The sequence below is a fragment of the Coregonus lavaretus genome (genome assembly GCF_964263955.1).
Source record: "Coregonus lavaretus genome assembly, chromosome: 22".
Classification (NCBI taxonomy): Eukaryota; Metazoa; Chordata; class Actinopteri; order Salmoniformes; family Salmonidae; genus Coregonus; species Coregonus lavaretus.
In genome coordinates, this window is record NC_140009.1 from 15049639 (window position 1) to 15066552 (window position 16914).

The window sequence follows — 16914 nt, forward strand, 5'->3', positions numbered from 1 at the left end:
ATGTTTTAATTCAAACTAGGTTATGTGGACAATTTATTAAGTGAGTGCAATGAAAATGTGTGCATGCAATTCAATTGGTGATGTGTTCGGCAGTTCGAGTTAGGCTAGGTTTATGCCCATAATAAATTTTTATTTTTGAAGTGTAAAGGAAAGAAAACATACATAGACACAGTTTTTTTTGTTTTTTTTGTTACAGAAATCAAAGTAGTCGGCTATTTAATGATAATCATACGTCATTAGTGAAAATCATTTATTCTCATTATGAACGCACAAGATGTACAACCATCACTATCCACTGCGTGTATGTTTTCATTTATTAGAAAGGTAATAGGCCTATAAATTAATGAGTAGGTGAACTGACACAACTGGAATAGTTGTGGAGAGATCCAGCCCAGGCGGGATTCCACAGTAGGGTCCCATGTCTTCTCTGAACACGCCCCGGATAGATGAGCCAGATATATAGATCATGCGGGTAGCAAAGGAACTGTGAGAAGGAGATAATCACACTACAAGACTTGCTCATCCTCAGTTTTACCTGTGACATCCTCGCAATGACAAGCCGGCGCAGCAAAGGGGCCACTTAAGAGGAATTTACGGATATCATTACAGCTAGGGTACTATATAAAATTAGTGAGAGTATCTATTGGGGATATTCGTTGGTACCGACTTGGACTAACTTTGGATACCTGGACAGTGACTATCGGAGAATATCTATCTATTCATCGCTTTCGCTTACACATTGCATGAAACTAAGAGTGAAGCACCATGAGTCGGAAAACTAGACGTTGGATTTTTCGGGTTTTGCTTTGCCTTGGGATTGTCTATTTGAAAATCGGGTGAGTTTGATTCTTATTGGCATGTTCATTTAACATAGTTATGTTACTAAATATCAGAATAGAAAACATAAGAGTGTAGCCTAAAACAGAAAGTTTTGGATGTCATTTTGTTACACAGGCTACATTTCTATAAATTAAACTGTCTTTCAATTATTCTTATTATTAATCTAAGCTATATTCATTGTTCATTTGACATTGTCCCGTGAACAATGCAAGGTTTCTGAGAGTTTGTTTAATTATTCTGTTCCAAAAAGTCTATCGAGTTTTTGGAAAATCTGAGTTTTTACAATTAGAGACATTTAGAGACAATTAGAGACCACCTGACAAAGTTTATTCTGATCTCTTGGCCTATACAAATCAATAAATTAAGCTTATAAATTAGGTTTCAGATGGCTTCAACTTAGTCCTTTATATTTTGTAACACAGTTGTAGATCCTTCAAATACAGGTTCATTGAGTTTAAGTGAAGGCATGTCCTCACCACTTAAATATGTCTCGTATTTCTACAACCCAGGTTTAATAACCTCTAGAGACAAGGAAAACATTAAGTCTGCGCTTTTAAATTGTATGAATGTAAAACCCTATGTCATGTTATAAACATGTAATAACGCTTTAATAAACACCATTTTAATTGAAGTTTGAAAACCATGTTGTCCATATAGCCATGTCTGGCAGTCACTTTAATTAAATGTCTAACTCTTGTACCCTTACAGTGGCTTTTCATCCGTGGTCGCGCTAGGTGCAAGTATAATCTGTAACAAGATTCCCGGGTTGGCTCCCCGACAGCGGATAATCTGCCAGAGTCGCCCCGATGCCATTATCGTCATCGGAGAGGGAGCCCAAATGGGGATAAACGAGTGTCAGTTTCAATTCAAAAATGGGCGCTGGAACTGCTCTGCGCTTGGAGAGAGAACGGTCTTCGGAAAAGAGTTGAAAGTGGGTATGTTGCAAATCAATTCAAGCTTGGTTAGAGTATTTTTAAATGTAATTTCATCACTGAAAATGTCCCCAATTGTATAATATATATAGGCCTGTAGGTTAGCTTTCGAATTGTGCGTCAAGAGCGCACTGTGGCGCATGCAGCCAAATGTCCCGTATCCTTTTGAGAACCTGGCATAGCCTATCTATTCAAATGAGACTTGACACAAATCGTTTGTTGCTTTTCTGAATATTATCTACGGACTCATCGGTGCTAATATATTTCCCCCTTTTAATGTCACCAGTGCGTATAAATTCCTGTATTTAGGCTATATATACTTGCATTATGTGTGCGTCGATAACATGGACAGACTTTAGAGAAAGGGTATTGCGTGTCCATTTGAGAGCAACATTCTGTGGCAATTACAATATGTTGACTGTGAGATTTAAAAACGTTTCCCATAGGCTATACACTAGAAGTATCGACAGGCAACTTACTTGTAACAGCATACACATTTCCACAATAACCTAAATTATCATGATTAGGTTGAAGCTGTGTCATTTACTTCCCATCTCTAAAGTCTAATACTGGTCTTACAAGAGAGAGCCAGAGTGAGAGAGAAAGAAGCGGAACTGAACAAGTCCAAAAGGTATCAGAAGCCAGCACAGTAACAAAGCTCTTGTGAACATTGACAGCCTGTCTTTTCAGCGCAGCATAGTCTCCTGAGACACATATTCACTGGTCTTTATCTTTCTCTATCACTGGGTGCTGAGGCTCTCACAGTAAAGACGAGGGTCTTACCACGGGTATAAGTTACAGTGGATAGAAAGTACAGGGAAATAAAGGCCTAAAATACTGAACTGAACATACACAGGGGAATAATGAAAGAAAGGAAAGGTTCAAATGAATTACTGAAGCTACCTTGTCAGGCAATAGCATTGATGAATGTATTGGATGTCTTTGGGGACACAGGGATGGCCTACAGTAGATGCAGGCTCATGGCTGGTAACCTGGAGGCTGAACTTTTCTGCTTCAAAACTTTTCTATGTTGTGCCTATCAAACATGCCCTAGAGTTGTCTGAAGGACTTCTTGGAGTACGCTCCTGTGCATAATATTGCATAAAGTCACAGTTACTCTGGATAACAGAGCAGCTGATGTTGATCCCTATGTGATCAGATATTCAGCAGATGGTGAATCTGTGGCACCCACCAGATTGTTGCATATTCAGGCTGCAACTAGAATGTAGTCTAGGATCATATCCTAACCTGGATTTGGGCTCTTCAACAGAGTCGCACACAACAAATGTAGCTAATAGCATTGTAATAGAACACTTTTGGTGTTTAAACCATCAATGACAAGTAGCTACACTCTTAGAAAAAAGGGTTCCAAAAGGGTTATTTGGCTGTCCCCATAGGATAACCCTTTTTGTTTCCATGTAGAACCCTCTGTAGAAAGGGTTCTACATGGAACCCAAAAGGGTTCTGCCTGGAACCAAAAGGGTTCAACTTGCAACCAAAAAGGGTTCTTCAGAGGGTTCTCCTATGGGGACAGATGAAGAACCCTTTAATGTTCTAGATAGCACCTTCTTTTCTAAGAGTGTAGACTACAGTATAGCTTCTTGTCAGTTCCTGATCTCTTATTTCCCTTCATACAATGTATTACTATAAATCCACAACTAGTGCATTCAATGGCAGTTCACAATATTAGTGGTTGTTTGGCACCATGAAAAGCTCTTTGCTATCTACAGCTGTTGGTGTGAAGGGCATAATCCTCTCCTGCTGTTCAAGTGAAAATGGTGGTCTTTCACAATATGTTTTCTTCATGAATGAGTGGTTTAAGACATTGAAGAGTTTGGCATGGACAACCATGCAAAATAGATTGGTTTCACTGATCAGATTAGTGGTTAGAAATGAATGCCATTGTTGATGTCTAGCGTGAGTGGGGTGGAGCTTGCATGCTCTCACTTGTGGCCTAGGAAAGGCAGCCTAGGGTTTTTGTTTGCAGGGGTGCAAGGTGCATCTAATGTTTTTAGTATTTCAGTAGTTTTTCAGTAGTATTTTGTGCATTGCAGATCAACCAACATACATATGCACAGTGAACACTAAAATAACATTTGGTGCAATAAGAGTATTCATATTCAACACTTCAAAGCATTGCTTCCGTTGCTTTTAGGTCTTTCCACTCAGGTCTCATGACAAAGTACTAAATAATTCCTACCATTCTTTGTTTTGAACCAATGATCTAGGAACTCCTGGGGAAAAATTTACAACGGAGCAGTCAGAACTGACTGACTTTGTGCTGGCACACCTTCTTTTTTGGCTCGGGGCCAATCAAATCTATAAAAACGTCCACATAATTTATGACTCAATATGAGGATTTTTTTCAATGGCAAGGGCACAGATCCAAGATGTCAAGAACAGGGCAGCAGCACCTAGTGAATCTGGGTTCACCAGAAAGTACCGAGGATGGTATCATGTTTGTTTTGCAGAAATGTCAACTGGAGGAGTTTGTTTACATAGATATGATGGATATTGCATCAGTAGTTTATTGTTTATATATACTGTAGCTACATAACTGCAGATGCAGATATTTCACTCTCTATGCATGCACACAGAGAATTCATGTTTGGTTAATAATAAGATTGATAACTGCGACCCATTTGTTTGCATCAGGAAATAATGTTAAACTAAACTAACTCATTGGAAAATTACACAAGTATGCACTTGTACATTAAAGCTTGGTATTGGTATGAGCCAGTTTCCTTGTTCCCTATTTACTTATAATCTTGAGACCTTAAAATACATGTTATGACTAAGAACTTTTTGCAAGAAGCTCTCTCTTTAAATCATGACAGGTTAACCTTAAATTATTTGCCGATAATTCGAACACCCCAGTGTGCGTAAATTATTTGTTAGTCGGACCTTGGGGAGATAACCTCTGAATCAAGATCCTCCCTGCAAGAATACACAGAGCGTACCAGGCTCTGATCGGATCAATAGCTCTTCCTTCTCCACAGCCCTTTCATTCATACTGCTTTATTGACTAGGAAGTTCACACCCATTTTGGTTCAGGCAGGCCAGTTTCCAGATTACTGTAGTCCTTGCGTGGTCGTGAGTGAGACTGACAAAGAGTTTGATATGAGTACTCACACTTAATGGTTAATCTGCTTTGAAGTTGCTATTTTTCAACATACAATATACAGTATATTTGATATACACCATTTAGACGGAAGTATGTAATGAACATCCAGATTCCCTCCCTTATCCCTGTCCCATTTATCAAGTTGTGAAACATACAGCTGTAGCACCATAAATAGATTCATTCTCCCTGATATCAGATATCTCCCAGATATCACACCAGTTTATACATTAAAATGATGAACTGCAAGTCAGTAAAATGCTCAAGTTCCTCCTGTGTTCTCTCCTAGGCAGTAAAGAGGCTGCGTTCACCTACGCCATCATTGCGGCCGGAGTTGCCCACGCCATCACTGCAGCCTGTACGCAGGGAAACCTGAGTGACTGCAGCTGTGACACGGAGAAGCAGGGTTTCTACAGTAAAGGCCAGGGCTGGAAGTGGGGCGGCTGTTCAGCAGATATCAGCTACGGCCTGGGCTTCTCCAAGGTGTTCGTTGACGCCAGGGAGGTCAAACAGAACGCCAGGTCTCTCATGAACCTGCATAACAACGAGGTGGGACGCAAGGTACGTGACCACGCCACTCCACTTCCTGTTTCTTTCTCCAAAGGGAAGGATCTTACAGATGTGCTATCTTAATTTGAACAGTTTCTCAATGCAGGAAAATATTCCTGCAGCAGCAGGAAATGTTCATTATTATGTGGATTTTAATTAATGGACATTTTTGTAGGGGTTGATACATTTTCCGTTCAAGTCTGAAATGTTTACATGGAAATTACAAACTTTATAAGCCTTTTTAAATCTCGAATATACTACAAGTTTGCATTTCCTGCTGCGCAGGAAAATTCTCTGTGACAACAGAGTGATCAAATTAAGATAGCACATCTGTAGATGGAAGGCTCCATGCATTTTCAAACAGAAATCCAGGTCTCTGATGAACCTTCACAACAACGAGGTGGGATGCAAGGTACATGACTACGCCACTCCACTTCCTGTTTCTCTCTCCATAGGGAAGGATCTTAGATGGAAGGCTGCATGTATTTTCCATGGTAAAAATGTCATCCCAGCTAACCTAAACTGGATCCCGGAATATTTCATTAGGTGATGTAGGACCATTCTCCAAAAACGTTTCAATACAACAAAATCTGACGGTAGTTCACTCCAAAAACCTTTTTTTTTTTGTGGTATGAAAACATTGGACAAACAGAGATTTTTTGGATCAATCTCATTAATCTTATAATGTCTTTACTGTAATCAGGAGATAGTTCCTTGAAGATAAAGATGTGCTGTAGTTTACCCAAACAGGTACAGAGAAGACTTGAAAGTAAAGACCGAATCTAAATCTGAGACCGAAGTGTTGGTTAACAACATGGCCTTCCGAATGTAGGCTAGGCCTCAGTAACCATGGCTGTTGTGATTTAGTAGTCTCCACCATGCTCAGGAGCGGGTGGACCTTGCCAAGGATCTAGGCATTGGGGCCAAGATTAAACAGGCAGTGAAATAAATGGAAGCTTTTAGGGGGGAAGAGCAGTTTAAGTGGCAGGGTTTAATTAGGACCCAGATCTCTGGGCTGAAAACAGATTGACACTGTACAAAAAGGCATTAGCCTACTCCCTTTTGGGAGAGGATACAATTACTTCATGTTTATCGCAATACCTAAATTCCTTGGTTTGTCTGATATTGCAGAGCCAAGTGCTTATCGTGTGTGATAGTCTTGTGCCACAGGTTTCTATGTGGTACTTATTGTCCATAACCTCTCCTAACATCGTAGAATCATATCTAATGTATCACCATGTCTCTTGGGAGCGGTTACCTGCCTAACGAAGACTTTACAGCAACTTGTGTGAGTCACCTGCTGTTTTGTATGGCTTGTAGTCTGTCAATGACTAACACTGTGGAAAATCCCTAGAAACAACCAAGAGGGATCAGGGACTAGGGACTGTTCACATTCTCAGATCAAGGCTCCTGTGCATCCATGGCTGCAGCAAATAATAGATCAGCCCTGAGACTCCAGCAAGTCTGGAAGTCAAAGAAGAAGCGGAATAATTGTGCCAAACAACTTGGGCGAGGCTCCTTAGCAGTACACTGGAGTTAGTGAAGAGGAAAGAAGCACCTCTCCCTCCAGAGTCAAGCCTTACCCCTCTCTCTCTCTCTTCTTTCTGTGCCACAGATGCCTGATTCAAACCACCAACACGTACCCAGACAGACTGAAAAGCCTTCACTCACACATTGTGCTCAACAGCTCACTGTTGCCTTTCTGTGTGGGGCCTGAATTCATCCCCGCTTATCTAGACAGCTAAATTGCCTCTCACAGTGAAACGGGCTACACTCGTGGATTCAGATCAGTTGGGCTTTTTCTTTTTCCTTCTCCTTGGTAATAAATGGCCTCTCTGTTTTGATAGTTATCCCCCCTCCTTTATTTATGCTAATCAAAGCATTGACACTGAGCAGGAGCGCGGTTCACAGCCCCCAGGTCCAATACGACCAGACAAAGCCTGTCACAAGTGTTGGTCACAGGGCTACTGATGGATTAGGAGCTGGGAAGCCAAGTGTTGTCTGGTATACCACAGAGGGCTAACCGCAAAGACCGTTGTTTCTCCGCACTTTCATGCATTTGTATGCATTCCCAGTACAAGGCACTAAAATACGATCTGTTTTATTGATTCTAGAATTTGTGGACATGGAAAATCAATATGTATTGTTCTTATACAACATAATTAAAGGTTTTTCACTAGTCATTGATTGCAGGAACTCTCCAAATCTCTACCTATCCTATTATGGAGATAGTAGAATTCCAAACAAACTCCCCATACAATTTAGTTCAAGGAATTGGGACAGTAGTGTAGCTATAGTGTTGCCTGTGCCTTTTCAGGTATGAGATAGCAGACACTTGTAATAGTCATCGGAGCAGGCTTTAACAGTAATCCACATCATTCAGCAGCTTGTGCAGTCACTCCTACACACAAGGAGACTGTAACCTGATCCAGAATTATGGCTTCTGTGTACAGTCTGTGTAAAGCTACTGTTTTCTAAAGGAATGTTGTATTCACAAGTAGCTAGTTGCTAATCTAATGCTGCACTGTGCACACAATGATACCCAATTCCTTGACTTTTACATACATGAGTGTCAGAGTGTGTCACTGTGCTATGTTGCTGTTTTCAGCAATCAAACTATGTAGGCCTGTAATTTACTTCAACATCCACTGACTCTTGGGCCTATACAGAATGTTTTGATTTCAGAGGATCATGTTATTATGACAATAAACATGTGGAACCCTTGGGGCCATTATCGTGCAGTATAAGTGCATTATATACATATTAGGATGGTATGTTTGCAGATGCTTTTCTTTTTCAGTGACTTACTTTTATAAATAGTAATAGAACCTTCAGCAGATGGTTTGCAAGGCCTGTAAAGGTAACCTCTTTCCTGGTTGTTTGTGTGTCTAGATCCTGGAGAAGAACATGCATCTGGAATGCAAGTGTCACGGTGTTTCGGGCTCCTGCACCACTAAAACCTGCTGGACTAAACTTCCCAAGTTCCGCGAGCTCGGCTACATTCTCAAAGAGAAGTATGCCCATGCTGTGCACGTGGAACCGGTCAAAGCCAGCCGCAACAAGCGGCCCAAATTCCTCAAGATCAAGAAGCCCTACTCCTACCGGAAGCCCATGGACACAGACCTTGTGTTCATCGAGAAGTCCCCTAACTACTGCGAGGCGGACCCGGTGACAGGCAGTATGGGGACGCAGGGCCGGATGTGTAATAAGACTGTTACGCAGCAGATCAGTGGCTGTGACCTGATGTGCTGCGGACGGGGGTACAACACACACCAGTACTCCCGCGTGTGGCAGTGCAACTGCAAGTTCCTGTGGTGCTGCTACGTCAAATGCAACACCTGCAGCGAGAGGACAGAGGTGTACACCTGCAAATGACAGTATTTATTGGACCGTTGGATGTGTGTGTGTGTGTGTGTGTGTGTGTGTGTGTGTGTGTGTGTGTGTGTGTGTGTGTGTGGATGTGTGTGTGTGTGTGCATAGTGGACATTTTGTAGGTAATGGATCAATGCTGTTTTTGCAGCAATAGACATGGAGGAACCATAAGCAGAAGATGGAACAACAGCGATTTTTCTGCACACAATGCTCCTTCTCCCCTCTCATTGGACATATACTGGGATGCCTGCAACAGATCACCATAAAGGGAAACACACTGTGTCCTGGATGCCAGGATGGGACAGCCTCAGGACATGAACTATAACACACTGAGCTATCTGCCAGCCAGCCAGCCTATATTTTTGGACTAGGTGTCAATACTGAGACTGTTAAAAAGCTATGGATGTATGTGTACTATTTGTTGACTGTAGAGTGAATCGATTCCCCCAACGCTCACCATGAATCAATGCTGGATATAATGCTGGACTGTGCTACTACTGTAGTTCTCTGTACCTGTACACTCTTAGAAAAAAGGGTTATAAAAGGGGTCTTCGGCTGTACCAATAGGATAACCCTTTTGGGTTCCAGATATAACCCTTTTGGGTTCCAGATATAACCCTTTTGGGTTCCAGATATAACCCTTTTGGGTTCCAGATATAACCCTTTTGGGTTCCAGATATAACCCTTTTGGGTTCCAGATATAACCCTTTTGGGTTCCATGTAGAACCCTCTGTGGAAAGGGTTTTACATGGAACCCACAAGGTTTCTACCTGGAACCAAAAATGGTTCTTCAAAGGGTTCTCCTACGGGGTCAGCCGAATAACCTTTTTAGGTTGTAGATAGCACTTTTTTCTAAGAGTGTAGCTCAATAGGACACGCTCTGTGCAAATGAAATTAAACAGCCATCGGGAATATTTAACACACTGTATTTAGAGACAAATAAATAATATTAATTTATTTCATAAAGAAACTACTGATGTTGCCCATTATGGAGCAAGTCTTAATTGTGTAGATGATGGGTTCTTCCCCAATGAGAGTTTTTGTTATTGTTTTGTTTGTTAATGCAATCTGAAATAGAACTTAGAGTCATACACTGGAATTGAGTCAGCCTGGAATATTATGTTGCTCATATTGTTCCAGGTTAGGCTGGTAATAGGCTACTGACATTGACTTTCTCATGAGTTTGGGCTTAATCTGAAATCGTACCCTATTCCCTTTATAGTGGCTCTGGCCAAAAGTAGTGCACTATATGGGGAATAGGGTGCCATTATGGATGTGGCCTTAGTCTTCATTCTGTTTGCTGCTAGTCTGGAGAATCCCTCACTGTGGTCTAAGGGCATCAACACTACTGTCTGTGTTGAATGACCATGCTCACCTCAAGCTGACTAAATTTAACAAGACATATTCAACCAGACACTCTTTTTGGTAAATATTGGTAAAGAGAGTATATTTTGTAAAAGCCTATTTTTATATAAATGTCTTATTTATACTATTTCTTCTGGCATAATTCAATATCACGCTCTTCCCTCTTTATCCTTCTGTAAAATCCATGTGGAAAAATGTGCGATCTTGTGTTCGCCACTGCTGTCACTTCATTGTTGTATACTGTATGTTATATGGAACCATGTGTTTGTCCCTGTGAATATATGGCTGTGTTCAAACTGCTTCGTTTACTGCATTTCTTGACTGCTATGGTTGGAATACAGTAACGGGATAAGACTAACAAGCCACGACTCTGAGGGTTTCATTTCACTACTAACCCTACAGATGTAGGATCTTTATTTGATCACCCTGTTGCATGAGAACTTTCCTGCAATGCAGGAAATGTAAAACTTGTAGTGTATTTGAGGTTTAAAAATACTTCTTAAGTTTGAAATTTCAAAGTGGAAATTACAGACTTGATTTAGCTGAAAAATTGATCAATGTATCAACCCCTAATTATAATCTACATAATAATTCACATTTCCTGTTGCTGCAGGATTATTTTCCTGCTGTAGCAAACTGGCTCAAATTAAGATCCTACATCTGTAACTTGCACGACAAGAGAGGCAGCTCAAATTGGTTCTGATTTTCAGCCTAAATATAGCCTGGTCTCTAAAACCACAATGTTATTACATATTAATTACATGTTAACTACACATTAATTAACTATGGGCTTTATTACTTGGACTTTAAGTTGATTGTATTGTATGACAGTTTTATGCTGCCATTAGGCTACAACACGCCACATTGAGCAAACTATTATTTACTAAAGACAATGAAGCTAATAGACCATAGATATCATATGTGATGATGGTAAGGCCTAAATGCTTAGAGTTAAATCAATCACTGACACGGTTCACCCTATGGTTGCGATCTGTGAAGTAAGCAGGGGAAAAGAAAGAGAAAAAGTGGGGAAAGTTATTCAGGCTTAATTGAGGGCCCATCTTGGCCTCGCAGACTGGGAAGGATGCGGTTGAATGTAGCGGAGGAGAAAAGCGTTTGTGCGCTAATGGTAGGATGTTGGTGTAATTGATGAGGCTGGTTGGGCTGGCTGTCACGGTGGTGATGACTTGCTCAGGCAGGGAGGAGTTGGAGCTGTCAGCTGATAGATGACTAGCACATCTGCTTCATTCACTCCTAAAGCCACTAGTTGCTACAACAACTCCCTCTGCACCCCAGAAAATGTGAGGCAGTCCAAAGGAGATGCCGGCCAACACATCAGGGAAATGTTAACGATGCTCAAGCCCACAATCGCCCACTTCCACTTCCCATATAAAACTAGAACAGGGAGAGAAAGGTGTTAACGGATAACTTGGTCACAATGACCCTCTGAAATATAGTTATGTATGAATTTGGCCCATAGCTCAATATTTCACTAATTTTGAGTTGACCACTTACATTCCTACAGTGAGGGCCTTCTTTCGTTCCCTAATAAAATCTTGTTCTGATGTAATATTCTGTACTCATAGAGCATCTTAGAGTAGGAGTGCTGATCTAGGATCAGTTTTGCCTTTTAGATCATAATGAACGGATAGGGGGGACCTGATCCTAGATCAGCACTTTTACTCTGAGACGCTTTATGAATATAGGCCCAGCGCTCTAAATAGGGATCCGGCTGCACCTGAAGTACTCTAACAAAAATTATAGTGGAATGTATTGCTATTGTTGACCCCTGAAGAGGGACATGGGATTGAAGGAGGGTAGTAACTGTGACTTATTTTTGGTTGAGAGAAAAGCTTCCAGTGTTCATTGCTTCAATAGAGTCCAGTATAATAAAAGGCAGCTGGCTAATCAGCCCTGGTTAAAGTTAAACCAGGGTTTGTGTTGAAGACACACCATGTTATCTCAGAGTCTAAAGAAGTCCTCCCTCCCGCTGCATCTCTGAGGATCTAATATGGGTCATCTTAGGCCTATTCACACTCACTTAGTCTTCAGCTAACCTTTCGATGACTGTGGAGAATCTCAGGCTTGGGTAAACTCTGTGAATGATGTGTCCTTATGTTAGAGCTCCCCTAATGGTTCAGCATCCATTTATGGTGAGTAATGACTAAATGAGGTACTGTTACAGTCATATTGTCAGTGGCTAAAAGAAACCCTTCACATTGGATCTGTTTGTTTGTGTGTGTGTGTGCGGGTGTGTATGTGTGTGTGTGCGTGTGTTATCCACCTGCCATGTGACTCAGTAAGATCTACACCACAACAGAAGACACAGTCTCTCCCACACCCCCCACAAACACACACTGTTTCATCAACCCAAAACCCCATGTTCTTTGATATCATGGCATAAGCCAGACACTCTTAATCAAGTTAGAGGATCACTGCAATACTAATTATACCCTTAACTGTGTTTCTCCATAAACAAGACTATGTCACTGCCAAAACATTCAGGGGTGTAATATACATGTCACTCTGAACTGGGGGGTTTGTACCCTTTGAAGATTATTTGTTTACAAACACGAGCACAAACACACACACATGCACACGCACACACACACACACACACACACACACACACACACACACACACACACACACACACACACACACGCCAGAGATAGCACCTGTGGTACCTGGAGATTGGCGGTAGTGACTGATTTATAGTTAGTAGTCTGGCTGGCTCTGTGTTGTTGCTGGAGGCTTGCCATGGCTTTCCTATCTGCTCCTGTGACCTGCTACATTAGGGCAGCCATTCAGTCTGCTGTAGCTAGCACCCACCGTCTAAATCACTCATTATTCATTTAAAACACTTATAAATGATTCAACCTCAATATCACCTGTTTAGAATAGTGATGAGATTGCCCGTCAACAGGTTTCACCTGATGGAATCTAACATCAGTGAGTCTTTGGCGTCTATTTGAAGAAGCAGATGACAGCAATGTAGTCTTACCACTAATATTGACATACAAAACACAGAGTTCAACTTATTTTATTTTATCTTAATTCAAGGCTTTTGGTGCCACTCACCAGATATGGCACAGAATTTAATTCTATAAAAATGGCAGCTCTACTCTTCATACTCACTTGCCATCTGCTTAACTGTTGTGAGTTTACCTAACCATCCAGAGGATTAGTGTCCAATGATAGCATTTCATCTTTGCAGCTTTGATTTGTGAACAGGCTGGCTATATACGGTATGTATACAATGACATCTATAGTAGTGGGAGGTGACTCACAATTTCACAGCATAAAAGTTTGAAGGAATTGGAGATATACAGTACCAGTCAAAATTTTGGACACACCTACTCATTCAAGGGTTTTTCATTTTTTGTACTATTTTCTACATTGTAGAATAATAGTGAAGACATCAAAACTATGAAATAACACATATGGAATCATGTAGTAACCAAAAAAGTGTTAAACAAATCAAAATATATTTTATATTTGAGATTCTTCAAATAGCCACCCTTTGGTTTGATGACAGCTTTGCACACTCTTGGCGTTCTCTAAACAAGCTTCACCTGGAATGCTTTTCCAACAGTCTTGAAGGAGTTCCCACATATGCTGAGCACTTGTTGGCTGCTTTTCCTTCACTCTGCGGTCCCAAACCATCTCAATTGGGTTGAGGTCGGGGGATTGTGGAGGCCAGGTCATCTGATGCAGCACTCCATCACGCTCCTTCTTGGTAAAATAGCCCTAACACAGGCTGGGGGTGTGTTGCATCATTGTCCTGTTGAAAAACAAATGATAGTCCCACTAAGCCCAAACTAGATGGGATGGCGTATTACTGCAGAATGCTTTGGTAGCCATGCTGGTTAAGTGTGCCTTGAATTCTAAATAAATCACAGACAGTGTCACCAGCAAAGCAACCCCACACCATAACACCTCCTCCTCCATGCTTTACGGTGGGAAATACACATGCAGAGATCATCCGTTCACCCACAACGCGTCTCACAAAGCCACAGTGGTTGGAACCAAAAATCTCAAATTTGGACTCCAGACCAAAGGACTAATTTCCACAGGTCTAATGTCCATTGCTCGTGTTTCTTGGCCCAAGCAAGTCTCTTCTTCTTATTGGTGTCCTTTAGTAGTGGTTTCTTTGCAGCAATTCGACCATGAAGGCCTGATTCACACAGTCTCCTCTGAACAGTTGATGTTGAGATGTGTCTGTTACTTGAACTCTGTGAAGCATTTATTTGGGCTGCAATTTCTGAGGCTGGTAACTCTAATTAACTTATCCTCTGCAGCAGAGTTAACTCTGGGTCTTCCATTCCTGTGGCGGTCCTCATGAGAGCCAGTTTCATCATAGCGCTTGATGGTTTTTGCGACTGCACTTGAAGAAACGTTCAAAGTTCTTGAAATTGTATGTATTGACTGACCTTCATGTCTTAAAGTAATGATGGACTGTCGTTTCTCTTTGCTTATTTGAGCTGTTCTTGCCATAATATGGACTTGGTCTTTTACCAAATAGGGCTATCTTCTGTATACCCCCCTTACCTTGTCACAACACAACTGATTGGCTCAAACGCATTAAGATTGGCTCAAACGCATTAAGAAGGAAATAAATTCCACAAATTAACTTTTAAGAAGGCACACCTGTTAATTAAAATAATAATAATAATAATATGCCATTTAGCAGACGCTTTTATCCAAAGCGACTTACAGTCATGCGTGCATACATTTATTTGTGTATGGGTGGTCCCGGGGATCGAACCCACAACCTTGGCGTTACAAGCGCCGTGCTCTACCAGCTGAGCTACAGAGGACCAAAATGCCTTCCAGGTGACTACTTCATGAAGCTGGTTGAGAGAATGCCAATAGTATGCAAAGCTGTCATCAAGGCAAAGAGTGGCTATTTGAAGAATCTCAAATCTCAAATACATTTTGATTTTGATATGATTCCATGTGTGTTATTTTATAGTTTTGATGTCTTTACTATTATTCTACAATGTAGAAAATAGTAAAAAATAAAGAAAAACCCTTGAAAGAGTAGGTGTGTCCAAACTTTTTACTGGTACTGTATGTATTTACAGTATCTTAATTTTTTTTTTTAACAGCCTCTGTGTGTCAGAACAATAATTAGCTGGTTTCAAGCACTTCACTCATAGAACACCAGTAAAGACAGTAATTTGGGAGAGGGGGAGGAGAGAGAAAATGTGCTTTCCACTCTCTCTCTCTCTCTCTCTCTCTCTCTCTCTCTCTCTCTCTCTCTCTCTCTCTCTCTCTCTCTCTCTCTCTCTCTCTCTCTCTCTCTCTCTCTCTCTCTCTCTCTCTCTCTCTCTCTCTCTCTCTCTCTCTCTCTCTCTCTCTCTCTCTCTCTCTCTCTCTCTCTCTCTCTCTCTCTCTCTCTCTCTCTCTCTCTCTTCTCTCTCACACTGTCCATAAATCTTCTGACACATGATTCTGTCAGTCACATGTACTTTTTTTTTTCTCCTCTGGTTGGGACATGCACAAGCACCTGAGCTCCGCAGCAGTAAATTGCAGAGTACAAGGTTGTCTTTATGCGATTTCTCTGAGATATGGGCACATATGCTCAATGTGCAGTCTCTTAACAATGTGTGCGTGGTGTTGGAGGTCCTGCGAACGAAGCGGGAGATAGCCGACAGTATCCACTCCCCACAAGAGAGATCCTCCACTGTTTGTCTCAAAGCAACCCTCACAGGGTCTATCTGATTTCCGATGTAAACACGTTTTGCATGATAGCCTCCTGGTATTGTCGTTGGCATTAGAAAAATCCGTAAGAGCCCCTGACATAGGTCTTATCAGCTCTCTAGGGGACATTCAATTGGAGGATACCCGTTCAAACAGCCCCTGTGGTGGAGAAAGCTCCTGAAATATGTAATCAGGGCACAACAATGCATCTGAGCAATCTAGAAATGAGACCTTTGAGTGCACTGTTTAAAGACTGCCTTTGATGATTCTACATGAGCTGTGTAATATACTGTAATGCAGTATCTTCAAAAGATCTGAGCGGCCCCATACGATACTTTTCGTTTTTTCTCTGTGAGTGGTTTGAAACAGGGTATGGAAGGCCCTCATGCCTGCCCCCCTCTCTGACAACGTCACCTGAGCCAAGCTTACAGTAATCCGCCGACGTCTCGGGCGTCCTGACACGGGATGTTGTGAACAAAAACATCAACCTCAGTGTAACCCCACAAGGCCCAGAGACACTGGGGAAATATCACTGATCTTCCTCCAGCAGCGTGCCAGCCAGCCAAGCTCCTATAGTTGGCTGTTTCCTCTTTGGTTGACAGTGCAAAAGGTTCATAACTAACCACAGAGTTGCTCACTCTCACTGTCAGTCAGTAGTTGCCGACGTATTACGAAAGCCCTCTCCAACTAGTGTTCACCTCACCGGTTCAACACATACAGATGTAGGATCTTAATTTGACCACTCTTTTGTTGCTGAGAATTTTCCTGCTCTGCAGGAAATTCAGTGAAATGTACACTAACACACAGTTATATAAACAGTATTGCACTTTTCATGTAGGCTAATCTTGGCCAGCTAATAGCCTAACTACCGATCAAGCAACAGTATGGACTAAACGGTCAAATTCGGTTGCTGCTGGATTATTTTGCTGCAACAATACTGGTCAAATTAAGATCCAACATCTGTAACCCCATGATCTGTGAACTGGGAAGAAGAAAGGAACAGCATCTAACTTCAAATTGAGCCAAATC

At 41.5% G+C, this 16914-nt stretch overlaps 1 protein-coding gene across 1 annotated transcript; it reads left to right on the forward strand.

Annotated features, from left to right (window-relative positions):
* The first annotated feature begins 486 nt into the window (after window positions 1-486).
* Window positions 487-10529, forward strand: LOC311149787 (protein Wnt-7a). Its single transcript, XM_084187013.1, has 4 exons — window positions 487-836; window positions 1549-1775; window positions 5183-5454; window positions 8335-10529. Exons 1-4 carry the CDS (start codon window positions 766-768, stop codon window positions 8815-8817), a joined length of 1053 nt encoding a protein of 350 aa, XP_084043139.1. The 5' UTR covers window positions 487-765; the 3' UTR covers window positions 8818-10529.
* Window positions 10530-16914: the final 6385 nt, after the last annotated feature.